We start from the raw sequence: 14,543 nt of genomic DNA on the forward strand, positions 1-14,543 counted from the left end.
GTAAACGTGCACCACGTGCACCGTTAGAGATGCCTTTCAGAGTATGGATGGGTTTAAAGAAGGGACGAGTCAGGGAAGGTACTTCAGTTAGTCGTGAAAGAAGAGTATGTGTTCCCTAGGACAGAAAATGAGAGAAGGCCGAGGGCAACCTGGGCAGGCTGAAGGAACTGCTCAAGTCAAGTCTTGGAGCGTGAAACAGCAATCCCAGGATGCAGGGGGCAGTAAGGAAGAAGGAAGCACAGTTGACCCCACATTTCTGATAGACTGATAGTACAGAGATGGTAATGGCTTTCATAGGGATCTGGGAACCCAAGAGAAGGAGAACTTGGGAGATGAGATGTTGAAATGGTTAGGGGTTTTTTTTGTTGTTGTTTTTGTTTTTTTAGATTTTTGGGTTTTGTTTTTGTTTTGTTTTGTTTTAATGTTTGAGAATAAAGTACCTGAGTGAAATCCAGGTGGAAATGTCAGGTGGACAATAGAATAATATATGTGTCTGATACTCAAGTATTGGCAAAGAATATCGATTTGGAAGTCAGAAGGTGAAAGACAAAGAGGTTGAAAGTCACCCAGGGAAAGCAGTAGAGTGTAGAGGAAAACAGAAGTGAGAGCACCTGAGCTCCTAAAGGTGGCCTGTGTGCAGAAGAGACCGGGAGATTATGAGGCAAGTGGCAGGATAGAGAGATAAGAAAACTTAAAAGAGAACTGAAGGAGAAGAGTTTCAAAACTGAAGCAGGCCACAGAGAGGTAGAGCTAGCAAAGCCTTGAAACTCCCTAGGCATGGGCAGCGTGGAGAGGACCATCGGCTCTAGCAGGAGCCGAGTGATGTCAGTAAGGCTGGAAACCAGACTGCAGGGGTGAAGGAGCAATGGGAAGGTAAGTGGAGGCGAGTGGGCACAACTTTGGGAAGTTTGGTTGCTAACAGGAAAACAGTCACCGGATAGGGATATGGAGGGCTTTAAAAATAATAATTTAATACTGATGTAACTTTCAAAGGGCCAGGTGTTTTAAACACTTCATGCACAATAATTCATTTAATCCTCACATCAACTCTCTGGAGTAGGAACTGTTATTACCTCCATTTTACAAAGAGGAGCCTGAGACACAAGAAGATATATGAAGTTGATAGAGATTCAAACACTGGCTACAATACTAGTGCAAAGGAGCCAGCAGAGAGGGGGAGGGTAAGGGTTTAGAAAGAAAGGGGATCCCAGAAGGAGCAGGACCAAGCAGGGAGGAGAAGGGTGAGATATAAAGCACAAGTACAGGATTGGCCTTAGGTGAGAAGCGAGGTGTCCCTTCCATTAGAACAGATTTGGTGGAGCAGCAGGTGTGGAAGGCTACAGGTGCACTTGTAGACGAGGTGTATGCAGTTGAAAGAGTTCTGTGCCACAGCTTTATTAGCTTTGTGAAAGGAGTAGGATTGTTGCATACCACTGAGAATTGCTCAGGTTGTGATCTTGTACCCACAGTAGCCACTGTCTGTGCATGAGTGACTTTCCGGCTTAGCTCAAGCGCAAATGTGGAGAAATGGAGTCACAACTGGGTTTTTTCGGGGAAGGTGTAGTAGGATAAGTGGGCAGGGGAGGTGAAGACTGAGGAATGGGTGCTTGAAGTGATAGATCCCAGGGCTCCAGGCTTGGTAGGAAAAGGATTGAGGCCAGAAGGGGATGGAGAGCTTACGAGAAGAGCAAGAGCAGAGGGTACAAAAACTGGAAGGATGGGAGGGTGGGGTCAGAGCAGAATCTGTCATGATAAGATTTCTGAGGGATAACAAGGCCCTGAGTGTGGCCGTAGGGATGGAGGGCTGAAACAGGTAGAGGAGAAGGCTCTTAGAGCACGGAACTTGAGCAACTGAAAGGCAGTGTTCATGGGTAGACTGTCCTGTAGAAACTAAAGTTACCTGGCGTGATGATGACCTGGCGTGAAGTCCCAGAGAGGGGCACAGTAGTGTCGGAGCAACCAGAAGTTGAAGGTATTGGCAGAGCATATCCAGGGTGTTGGTGGTCTAGTTAGCATTGCCACATAATTAATCACCCCTACATTTAGCAACTTAACAGCAGCTAGTTTATTGTATCTGGTGGTTTCTGTGGGTCAGGAATTCAGGAAGGGCTCAGTGAGGTGGTTCTGGTTCAGCTTCTCTCATCCATTTGTAGTTAGTCCTTGAAGCTGGCCCCGGGTGTGATTGATCAGCCGGGGGCTGGCTGGGCCTCTGCCTCTCTCGGCCTAGTCGCACGGCTTCTGCATGTGGTCTCTGCACACACCTTGTTCGGCTTCCTCACATCATGGCTGCCCTGGAGCAGTCTGGCGACTTACAGAGCAGCTCTGGGCTCCAGGGCCAGTGCTCTCCAGTGAATGAGGTGGAAGCTGCCTCCTCTGTTTCTGAAATAGCCTTGAAGTCCCGTAGTCTTGCTGCTGCGTTACTCTGTTAGTTGAAGTAGTCGCAAAGGCCTCTGCTGTTTATCACACAGACACCTCTCTTGGTAACAGGTGTATCAAAGTCACATTGTAAGAGCATGCGAGATGGGAGATGGTGTTGCAGCCCTCCCTGGAAAACGGAGTCTGCTCCCGTTGGTGCTAGGCTGAGCCCAGAAAAGGGAGAGGGAGCGGCATTCTCAAAAGCAATGTGCATTTTGGGTGTTGGCACCAAGAATATCTGGAGGTCACAGTGGGAGGGGGTGTTCCCGAGTGACCTCAGACATATCTGGGGAAAGAACTGTCATCCCATGTTGTAGGACAGGAGACCGAGGCTCGGCGAGTTCCCATGACTCCTCCGAAGTGACTGTGCCGACTGGCAGAAGTGGGAACCAAACCCGTGTCTGTCTGACTCCTGAGCCTGACCACACTGCCCTTCTCTGAGGCCTGGGCTGCTGGGTCTGCCGTCCTCGTGTTTACCTGTGGCCTTGGTACTGGTTCACCAGCTGGAGAAGTGCCGGCCAATTAGAGAAGGGATTAAGGAGTAGTCATGTCTGTGAGGCTTTCTCTCCCCTATCCTCCAGAGTATCCCCCTTACAGCCTCATCTGTTGGGTGTTTGTGGGAATGGCAGGTGATTTGATTTGCTTCCTCAGCTTGGGAAATGACCCATTAGCCTTAGGTCTACCAGGTGACACGTCACCCAGAGGTGCCCTGCTCCTCCCCACCTCATGGGAAGCTGGAGAGGTCCAATGTGCTGGTTCTGGCTTGGAAGCTCTGGGTTTTCTGGAAGTAACAGCGCAGCCTGCGCTTCTGTGTGCAGTCTGAGCTGGGTTATAACCCCAACTACTGCCGCGCCCACCCCGTGGCCACCCCATCCTTGGGGCCATGGCAGATAGCAAATGGGTGGGCAGAGACACCCTAGCAGCCATCGATGCCTCTTCCTTCCTCTTTGAAGGATCTGATGCTGCTGCCGATGAGGGCTACTTCATCTATTAAACCCAATACACTTGTCGCAGCTGCTAAGCCCCCGTAAGCCGCCGGGCGCCGTGTTTGTGATGGGACTGACAGTGCATGGAGGAGGCTGATTATACACGATTCCATTTCGCGGGCCCAGCAATGTAATTTCACAGGGCGATCAGCGTTTGCATGTAATAGCAGGCTGTGCTGAGGTGTCAGAATATTAAAGGCGCTAATGGCAAAGCTCCCTGTTACACAGGGGGCCACCCGCCGCGCCTACAGCAGGGCTGCGCGGCAGGCCCGTCGCAGATGGCTGGCCACTAAGCTAATGGGGCAGCAGCCAAGGCGGGCAGAGCCGCGAGAGAGGAGAGCCAGCCGGGAGCAGCTCGGCACCTGCTTCCCCGCGCATAGAAATTACAGCAGCCCAGGGGAAGGGAAGTGTGCGTGCCTGCCTGGCACAGGGCTGTGGTGGGATGGTTTGCTAAACCCCGCGTCTTTTACTCCAACCCCACCTGCCCCGGACAGGGCTCAGGGGCTCCTCAGTCATCCTTCTGTCTGCCCCACTCTTTGGCCGGGAAGCCACAGCTGGGCTGGCGGGGATGGGGGGGTCCCTGGTGGCTGGGAGAGGTGCAGCTGGAGAAGTGGCACCCCAAGAATTTGGAACCAGTCTGGGAAAGGGACTTGGAACAGGCTTTTTGGCAAGAGCTCTCAAAACCGATTCCTGCCTGTGCTGTTGGAGGTCAGAAAGCTCGTAGGTCCCTTACCCCCACACTGTGCAGGCTGGCAGGAGAGAGGGAGGGAGCAGGGATAGGAAGCAAGCGAGAGAAAGAGGATGGACAATAATTAGGTTCCTTGATTGATGCCCATGTTGCCATTGGTACAGGGAAGTGAGAGGCGGCCCCTCAAGATACGGGTCTTTCTGGCTCTTTCCATCCTTGGTGGCTGCCCCTGCCACACCCAGGTCCTTGCCTGTGCTCTCACCGGGCTTGCTTCTGCCATTCTCCTTTGTCCTTGCTGTGTCTCCTGCCTGCAGTGTTGTCGTCACCACCACCACCACCCACCCAGCTGTCCACTACCACTCCCTCCAGGAAGCTTTCCTAGCTGCCTCCAATGCCAGACAGGCCTGTTTATCTCTATTGTCCCTGTGGACAGCCACAGGGGATGGTCTCCCCGATCCTCCTGGTCTACCGGTTCCCTAGGTCCCAGCCTTGCCTTCTCAGCCAGAATCTCTGAGACACAGCCCGTATCACCTTGTCCTGAGCTGGGCTCCTGGGAAGGCTCTGCTCAGATTCACAGACAGATGTAATCTTGGGGAGGACGCCTGGAGGGAACGGGGAGTGGAAGGATAAGCCGAGTAACCTGAGGGAGAGTTTGGTGCCTGTGTGGGTATGCACGCTTGATAGTGTATGTATCTGGCAGGGAGACACTTCAGAAGTGCGTGCTGGGGGAGAGGGGGGACAGGGGTGGTGTGGGTAGCAGGTGTGAGGATCCAGACCACCCATTGGTAGGAGGAACACAGAGTGCCATAGGACCCTGTGTTCTCTGGGTGGCTTTCTGTGTCCCCTGGCTGTGACCGAGGGGTACCTCAGATGGCAGGAGCTGGAGGGAGCTTGTGGTGCCGTGCCCTAGCACGTGCCTGGGGGGGTTCCTTGAGGTTGGTGGTCACTTCTGAAGGTTCAACTCTGCAGGGGTACCTGGGGGAGACATGCCAGGGTTCTCAGCAGGGGCAGCAGGGGGAGAGCCCAGGCTGAAGGAGAGCAGTTTTAATTAACCGTTTTTAATATCATTTTGGACTTTGGCTGGTATGTGAAGGCCCCGCTGGAAGCAGCATTTGTAAAAATTAAATCCCTCTTATTAGGAGCTTGGCAGACCCATGTGCACGTGCTGCCCCCTTCCCCCCGCCTGTGCCCCCCTGAGGAAGTGCTGGATGAGGCCGTGTCACAGCAGCAATTGGTTATCATGCCTTATCTGGGAATATGAAACTGTGCGCATGACACCCACGGCCACGCTGGAGACGCCAATTCATCTCGCCCTCGCTCTGACAAGCTAGACTGCCCTTCCTGAAAGGCATCCGTCAGGCGGGCCCAGGCCGCCGCCTCGCCTGCTGCCTCTCCTTTCCTGCCTGGGTCCCGGCTCATCCTGGTCCGGCAGGCCCAGCCCGGCCCTCCTGGGCTCTGGCCCTCTCCTCCCCCTTGCGCATGTCCCAGTCTAAGGACGATCTTGGGGGGGAGTCGTTATAATAATAATCTAGTCACAGTGACGCGTCAGGGCAAGCGTCTAATGTTATCTGAAGTGGTCTTCCCGCTTAGCTTTGATAAGACTCGGGATGACGTGCAGATAACGTTGAGCTGCCCTGTCCCCCAGCCCCAAGCAGAGCAGAGGGGCCTCCGCTGCCCGCCCGCCGCTCTAAGCCGGGAAGCGGCAGCACCTGCTAATGCAAGTGTTTAATATTTGATGGGCTGGGATAAAGCAGGATCACCTTCGAATTGAATTGAGTGTCAGCCGAGAATCTATTACTGAAATTCGGGTGTGATTTGACAGCAAAGTAGACGATGTTATTCTTCACTAGTTACTGCAATCTTCTCCCCGACATCACTTAAATATTTTTTTCTTTGCTTGAGTAAACACACATTATCCTTCTTTTTTCCCCCTTCCTTCCCTTTTTCCTTTTTAGAGGGGAAAAAAACCCATCCAGCTCGCCTTCTCCAGGCTGATAGGGTAGATTGTTATTTCTTTATTTGTCCTATTAAATGGAATTTCTGATCGTTTAATCCGGCCTTTGTAAGTGATTTTAAAGTACTTGAAAGCCGGCCCGCCACTGCTCTCTGGCCCACTGCGCTCCAGCCATGGCCCTGACCACGCTCAGCAGCTTATCCAGCTGTGCACCACCCACTGGCTGCTTTCCCTCGCTGCCTGCGTTCCCCAGCGCTGCCTTCACTGCCCTGGCTGTACACCAGCGTTCTCTCCCCTGCCCTTGAGCCTTGCACTCAGCCCCCGGTTTGTGGGTCCAGCTGTGGCCTGGGAAAGTGTGGGAGGGTTGGCTGGGAAGTCAGGTTGTGGCTGGTACCTCTGTGGTCAAGGAAACTAGCTCGGGAGGGCACTGATGTTGAAGGACCTGCAGGGCCGGGGCTTGGTTCCTGCAGCTGAGAAGGCAGGGTACCAGCCCCTTGGCCTCAGCACAGACTCTGTATCCAGCCTCCTCTCCTGTCTTTGGTTTCTGACCCAGTGTTAGGCCCTCCCTGCTGTGAGGGAGTCTCTGGTGGGATGGGGACCTCCACACCCGAGCACGAGTGGGGACACCACAGTGCCTATCTGACCGTGGCTGCAGTCACCTTAGTTCGACTAGTGACCCTCGGGTCTAGCTTCTGGGAATTCCTCAGGCTACATGCCTATTGACCACATCTCATATGCTTCCTGCCATTGGGAGCAGGGCAGCCTAGGATTCCAGGACTTCAAAGGTGAGGGGATGGGTAATGTCTGAAGGACCAGCCAGCTACACAACTCCCCCACCCCCCACCCCCACCCCGCCCCGCAAAAAGCCCAGGCTAGCAGGCAGAGCAGGGATTCAGTTCTAACTTAATAGCTTTCTAACTCTTGTATAAGTCTCTTCTTTCTGGGCCTCAGTTTCCTCATCTGTGATGTCAAATCAGTTGTTCCTATAAGGGATTGTGAAAGAAAGTGCCATCCCTGGTCCTGCTATGTACCACCCCTCACTGTGGAGGTTGGTGGCGGCCAGGTGGCGCGAGTAGGGGATGGAGGGGGGCAATGAAGTGCTAGGGGCCTGAGCAGATCGATGCCCCCAGCACTTCCTTCCCCAACCCCAGGAAAACAATTAAGTACAGATCGATGGGTGGCTGCTTTGAATATGCATAAGTGAGCACTTGACCTTCAGCAGAGATCTGTTCCCCCCTAACACACACACACACACACACACACACAGACGCGCGGGCGCGCACGCTCTCTTCATGTGTTCCCCTCACAGCTGCTTGAGTCGACCAGGTGACCTTACCCCTCTCAGTTGAGCCCATGCATGGCACTCAGCCTTCCATAGCCTGGCCTGCCTCTCAACCTAAAGCAAGTAGACCATGGGCAGTTGGTCCTCTCTGTAGAGTGAAGTTTGGATATGTTGGTCTCCACATCCTTCATGACACCAGGCTTTATGACCAACAGTACTGTGGTGAGGGGCCCAGCACAGTGCTGGGTGCACTGGAGACCAGGAGACTAACAGGGCTGTCTGGTGAAGGGAGTGCCCTGATGACAGGATGGTCCTGATAAGGAGGGTCTTAGTAAATGGGAGCTCTCTAGAGGAGCCTGGCAAAGGGGCACCCAGTGGGGGCTGGAGGTCTCTGATGGGGAGATGCCTAGCACAAAAGGAGCTCTGAAAGAAGGGATTTTCTGGTGGGGGTCTTGGTGGCAAGGGGACCCAGTGAGGGGGGACTCCCATGAAGTGACACAATGAGAGGAAGCCCCTAGTGGGAAGATTTGGCTGGAGGGTGGAGGTGGTGAGTACTGGGGGTCAGGGCCTCTGTTAACCATTCTTGCCTCCTGTCTTCCAGGCTTACAGCTTCGCCATGGGCTGCTGGCCCAAGAATGGACTTCTAGACATGAACAAGGGCCTCAGCCTGCAGCACATAGGCCGGCCCCACAGCGGCATTGGTCAGTCCCTCCACATATACCCCTGGCAGCTTGGTCAGCCCCCTGCCCGCATGCCCTCATCCCCTAGTGCACAGAGGGGTTCTGCGGCTCATTCTGTGCTCTAATGGGGTGCTTTCCATAGATGGGGGGAGTGGGGAAGGAGGGTGGAGTAGGGGAGAGTGGAACCAGACCATTGGAAAAAATCTCTCAAAACACTGTTTAGGAGGACAGTGGGGCCTGGGCTTTGGGTGGGTTGCAGGTGGCCTTGGATTCAGGCCAAGCTATCCCTGACCCTGCCTGCATCTCTGGTGGGTGATGTCCTCAGAGGGGTGGGCACATGTCTGTTTACCCACCCCCACGGAGCTAGAGGAGGCTGTTTAATATTGTTTCAAGTCTGTGGCTACTAAACTGGGCGATCAATGGGAGTTAAGGAGATGAATTATTTAAACCTCACCAGCTTTTAATTAGTCGGGGTCCTTCTGACCGATGGCTCCGTCCACAGAGTATTGACTCCCCTGCAGGAGCAGCAGCCTCCATTGAGCGGTGCCTCGGTTGGGAGGGGCCACTTGGGGTACCAGGTGGGGGGTGCACCCTCAGAGGGATCCCTGCTTGGGAGGGGGCTGGAGTGGCTGTGGTTCTAGGCATTGGAGGCTCGGCTAACTTCCGATATATCAGTATTGGGGTGTGTGTGTGTGTCTGTGTAACAGTATATCTGGGTTGATTTTCCTGAGGGCATTTGTCTGTTTATGGAAGCAACCATCAACTTGTGTGTGTATCCACCAGAAAGTGTGTCTTTTCATTTCTGTGTATCTCATTTTCTGTGCGTGAGCACACGTCATGCAAATGCTTTCAGGCTTGGTACTTGACAAGATAGGCTTTGTTCCAAGTGGGGAGGAGGGGGAGTATTCCTGGGAGGTGGTATGACATTATCATAACTTGTGTACCTTTGGGGAGCTGTGACAGCAGAGGGGACTGGCAAGATACACCAGAAGGACCCAGTCACCTCTCAGAGACTAGCCCTTCCTCCTTCCCGCAGACATCACTGGTGCCTAGTGGGTGCTGGGCATGCTAAGTGGAGATTCTTGTCCTCAAGGAGGCCACATCCTAGGACGAGACGGATGAACTGGGTACTCGGGGTACTGAGGGCCATGATAGGAATGCCTAGGCTGCTCTGTGGGAGGGTTCCCCTGACCTCAGGTGCCAAGGTGACTTCTGCTTCTTTATTTACATCTCCCTGACTTCAGGGACGCTCTGTATCATTCTTATTGGGACACCTCAAGGCTCTCCTGGGGTCCAGGGGGAAAAGAGGAAGCAGTCAACATGCCTGAGGGAATTGGGGCTGCCCCACAACAACTGCTGTTCTCCGAAGGAGCTATTCCATACAACCTGGAGAAGACCCCAAACCTAGCAAGGTGATATGCTTGGGAGCTCAGCAGGGAGTTTCCTAGAGAAGAAGACTCTCGAGTCAGGAAATCCTTGAAAGATGAATAGGAGTTCGCTAGGTAGAAAAATGGGGGAAGGATTTTCTACTTAAGTGCAGCTGTGTGTACAAAAGCACAAGGGCACGTTAAAGACCACTTAGACCCCTACAAATAGTTTGCCGTGACTGGAATGGGGGGGACATTTGGATCAGGGAACAGCTGGAAAAGAAATGGGGAAATAAGCGGGTCTTTAATGCCAGGTTAAAGGGTTGGCTTTTTGATGAGGTTCTTAGGAGACAAGAGGTTTGGGAGGGAGAGGACAGCGCTATCAGAGCTCTTTCTCAGAGCTGACGGGGCAGCGCACGTTGCACACTTCGATTCTTAGTAGATGCTCAGTAAGCACTGCGGGGTGGGCGGCTGGATAAACAAGTGAGTCAGTGAGTCAGTGACTGAGGGATGGGAAAGGGAGGGACCAGAGAATGAGAATTAGTGAGAAGACTTGCCCTGGCCCAGGCGGGGAGGGGCTGCAGCAGGACCCACGGGACTGGGTCGGCCTTGAGCTGGGTGCCCTGCGTCTGTGAATGTGTCCCAGGTGTGTTTGTGAGACGAAGAGGTTCCTTCTTGCCTGTTAGGACTCCTGAGATGTTCCTTCCCTTTCCAGGGAAGGTTTTTCCATCTGGCTGGGCCACAAGAGGACAGTCCAAGGTGACAGGTGATAATGGAACCAAGAGGAAGTTCTGGCTCTACCACCCAGAGCCCTGTGACTTTAGACAAGGGACCCTGCCAGTGACTCTCAGGGCTGTTGGGGAGGTTCAGTGAAGCGCCTATGTAAAGTGCTTATGTAGTACCTGGCCCGGCACACAGTGGGTGCTCAAGTAGCCCCCTCCTCTATGGCCAGGCTCACACCATGGTCTCCCCAGGGCACTGGGGGTTCCTGGCCCTGGGTCTTTGTATCTTTGAATGCAGAGGGCTGTCCTGCCAGCTCCGAGCTGCCTCTGAGGTGTGGGTGAGGGTGTTTGGAGGGGAGGGAGGATGCAGGGCATTAATTGGGCTGGGAGAGGCGGGGAGGGGAGGCGTTGGTTTTGAGCAGTGAGGTTAATGGCCCTCGCGCCAAAGAGACAGCTTTAATGAGCTTCAGCTGGCGGTGCCCCGAGTTACTGTGCGTGCTAAAAGGGTCGCGCTGTAAGAGTTTGATGTAGACTGTTTCCCAGCCCTGGGGTCAAGGGTCAGCTCCTGTCACTGGCCACTCAGGCTGGTCCTCAGTGACATAGTGCTAATTAACTGCATGAGGAGCTGCCAGCCTGAAGTGGGGAGTGGTATGCATATTGGTTGGGGGGGGGGTGGCATTGGTGATGCTGGGCAAGGGTTCTGCAGATCCCACAGCTTGGCCATCTCTGGAATCTGCTCAGCTCTCCCATGATGCCACAGTGGTGGGGCGGGGAGGGAGGCAGTGGTTCTGTGTGCAAATCACTGATGATCCTAGGCCCTAGAGGGATCTTCTGAGCCTCTTTGTAAGGTATGAGTGGCAGGGGGAGGTTTGTGGGGCCTACCTGGTGGGGACTGCCACTGAGCACTGGGTGTGTGGCCCCTAAGAGAGCAAGGGGCAGGCATGCTGGAGGGTTGGGCAATGGCTCGGGGCCAGGGCCAGGAGGTAGGCTGTAGGAGGTGATGGGGCCCATTGGGATGGATGTGCACAGCTGAGCTGTCTGAGGGGGAGCCGTGGGAGCGTCCTGGCAGAGGAGTGACGTGGTCAGAATTGGGCTTTAGAGCAGTCCCTTTTTGCACAGGGAGGGTAACGAGGAGAAACTATAGAAGAGGAAGTTGACTAGGGTGCACAGAAGTGACGGTTAATTCAGAGCCAGCAGTAGCCTTGGGAACGGAAGCAGAGGACCAGGTCAGTGAGTGTCTACCTCACACCTGCTCTGTGTCAGGAGCTGTGCTGGGCATACCTATGAGGATAACGGACAGAGTGCCCTGCCCCCCAGAGCTCAGCTCCGATCGTCCACACAGGTACAGCTGGCCCTGGCAGCTGAGGGAGAGGTAGGCTCAGGAGTGGAGACAGTGGAGCTCCAGGTACAAAGGGCGGGGGGGGGTGTCGGGGGCTGTCGGCATGGCCTCTGTCGAGAGAGGGACACTTCCTTCTGGGGTGCTGGATTTGGCCTTGTGAGCCTGGTTGAGCAGGGTGGCGTGGAGCGGGTTGTGGGCAAAGAGGACCCCATGTCTGTGGGACTGCTGCCACCCATGCTGTCAGTGGGCTCTGTCTGCATCCTTGGTGTGGACCAAAGGCTTGGAGGCGGGTGCTCTGTGGTGCTTCTCGTGTTTCTGCAAAGGGTCAGCAAGTATTCAGGGGTACTTTTTATTAACAAATGTAATTTTCACACCAGTTTTATGGAAGGCAGGCATTATCATCCCCGTTTTAGAGACTAGGAAGCTGAGACTCAGTTAAGTGACTGGCCTGAGGTCACACAGCCAGTTGAATTGAAGAGCCAGGACTCAAACCCAGGCCCTTCTGAGTGCAGAGTCTGTGTCCTTACCACTGTGCTGAACTAGGAAGCACCTTTTTGGTGTCGGGCTTTGTGCTTCCAACAGAGACGATGAGGACGGACACAAGCTCACTTCCCTTGTTTCCCTCTGTTAATGTGAAACATACAGGCCTTGACCAAGCCTTGCCAAGGAAGAGAAAAAAGGAGGCATTGCCACCGCTTCACCCCTGCTGCAGTCGCCCTCCGAGCCAGAGCCCGGCAACTCTGACCTCCTTCTGACAGTTCTTACTCTGATTTGTTTGCTCTTCACCTTGTTGACCAGGAAAATCCTGCCCATTTTCCCAGGGCCACCTCTTCTGGGAATCTTGCCTGATTTCCTAGTGTGAATGTACAAAATACATCCTTGGGCCCCACTTACAGTCTTGGGGGTGTGATGTTCAGGCCCTACAGACTTGATCTAACACTAGGACCCAGGCCTTCTTCCCTTCTTCCTTTTTAGAAATCTGCACAGAAAATGTCAGTAAAATCTCACCTGTTGTTGGGACAGGAACGCTCCACAGACTGCTGATTTTCAGCTGGCCGGGAGAATAACGGGAACCTTCCCTGATGCCCAGCCGGGTGGTCCTGCCCTGGCTCCTTAGCCCCCCTGCTCAGGCCCTGAGGAGGGTCTCTCTGAGGCTCATGGTAGGAGGGATACCCAACACCCAAGTGGACTCTCAGGAGCTCGTTTCCCAGCATGGTTTGGCAAAAAGAGCTGGGCTGGCAGGTGGCAAGGTGGGGGCCTGGGCCCAGGGGGGCAGCACTGGCCTGTGGTCTCCCCTGAAGGAGTAGGGTGTCTATCAAGAGTCCAGTCAGAGCGCATTAGCTCTGTGACACAGATCTCATTAGCTCCCGTGAGAGGTGTCACTGCAGGAGAATCGTCGGCTCAGGGAGATGCTTGTACCAAAAGGAAGAAAGGACAGTGACAGCCTTTTCTCTGCCGCCTCTGTTGCCACGCTCCCTGGGCCGCCCGCCTTCCTCCTCGTGGGGGGGTGGGGGTGCCGGCTAATGAGCTCGTCTGCAGTACAGCTTTGCCTTCCCCTCCTTGAAGTTCCCCAGGTCCCTCTGAAGACCTCAGGCCCGGGATTAGCACACACCAAACGCCAGCCCCCCTCTTGCCCAGCAGGGAGTGCCTTCTGATCACCCTGCTCCGATACCTTCAGCGAGAGAAAGGAGGTGGGGCCAAGGCAGAGCCACCGTGGCTGCCAGGGAGGGAGGGGGCTTCCACCCTTGGAAGGCTCAGGCCTCCTGCTTCCCTTGACAGAGTGACCACATCCATTTCTCTGCAGTGGGTTCTTTCTTTCCAGAGTTGCAATCTTATCCTCTCTTCCCCTTTTCCCATGACAGCTTTCCAGGTGGTGCCCCATCCCGATGGGGAACCCTTCTCCCGAGGCACAGAAGAATGTGGGGACGGCGGTTGAGGGTTCAGTGGGCACAGCATTCAGATCTAATCTGAGCTAAGGCTTTCTGGCTATAAGCCAGGGGGGCTTCAGAATCAGCTAGAAACCAGTCTGGGCTTTGGAACACCTGAGGGTGGTGAAGTATTGATAAAGGCCCCTGCGGACCTAGTAGCCCTCTCCCTGGCTGTCCCAGAGAGAGAGGCGCTGCTCGGGCCACCCCCCACCCCCCTACCCACACTTCGGGCATCCTCAAGTTGGGTTCAAGAGGGGGCAGAGACAGTTGGAGTATGTGCTTCCCCGGCACTACTGCCACCCCCTACTCCTGTCTAGTTCTTCTGGTGTGGCCCAGAGAAAGTGAGCAGCTGGGGAGAGGATGGTCATGAGAATGGATAACTCTCCAGGCATCCACAGGGGCTCCATGGGCATGGGCCTGCCTGGAGGCAGTATTCACCTAGAGGGGTACTCACTCCCTCCTCTCTGAGCTGGCACCCTTGGAGTCCTGGGGGACATCTGAGGAATCGGTCCTTGCCTAGACACCAGGTTCTAGTCTTCAGTAGAAACCACAGATGGAAAATGGATAGACAGATGGACGAGTGGATTGCTGGATGGATGGGGGAAGGTTCTGGTATGTTTATGTATGTGTTCTGTGTGTGTGATGCAGTGGGAAGTACAATCTTTGTTTCCCTACCTTCCTAGCCCCGGGCCCGGCCTGGCCTCCCCTTGTCTCTCTCTGTATCTCCTGTCAAACCATCGCAGACGTAAATGACAAAGAAATCAGAAAGACAGATCAATGCCGGCCAAATTAGCACTTGCAGATAGACTGTGCGGGGATGTCAGCGCCCTGACCCCTGGTGATCTTGCAGCCTCCACCGCTGATATTATGCAAATTGCATCCATCTGGCAGGACCTGCGTGCTGGCTGTTCCTACTCAGAGGAGTAATGGGCTGGGGGTGGGCGGGAGTGTTGGAGCAAGAGTCGGTGGAACGGGTGTGTGCGTGTGTGTGCATGTGTGAGCATGTGCTTGAGTGTGTGTGAAGGCGTGTGGTGCCCACCGAGCACTCTGGGCGGTGATGGAGTGATTGACAGGGCAGATAAGGGGCTGCATTGGATTCCTTTGGGCTGGGGGATTAGGAGCAGCCACAGATGGGAGATAACTGGACTTCATTTCAGTTTATTTTCCTCCTTATCCTCGCTC

At 54.4% G+C, this 14,543-nt stretch overlaps 1 protein-coding gene across 20 annotated transcripts in view; it reads left to right on the plus strand.

Moving 5' to 3' along the window:
- Window positions 1–14,543, plus strand: part of ERI3 (ERI1 exoribonuclease family member 3) — a 127,963-nt gene that overhangs the window by 94,717 nt on the left and 18,703 nt on the right. For 18 of the 20 annotated variants that reach the window (XR_012005556.1, XR_012005558.1, XR_012005557.1 and 15 more), the window contains one exon: window positions 7,927–8,026. The exons of the other annotated variants lie outside the window; for them this stretch is intronic. Coding sequence is in view for 14 of the 18 variants with exons in the window: in XM_072772510.1 (XP_072628611.1) it covers window positions 7,927–8,026 (100 nt within the window). In the remaining 4 variants the exon portion in view is untranslated. Of the gene's footprint in view, window positions 1–7,926; window positions 8,027–14,543 lie in introns of those variants that run through there. 20 annotated transcript variants of the gene reach the window in all.

This window comes from Canis lupus, chromosome 13 (genome assembly GCF_048164855.1).
Source record: "Canis lupus baileyi chromosome 13, mCanLup2.hap1, whole genome shotgun sequence".
Classification (NCBI taxonomy): Eukaryota; Metazoa; Chordata; class Mammalia; order Carnivora; family Canidae; genus Canis; species Canis lupus.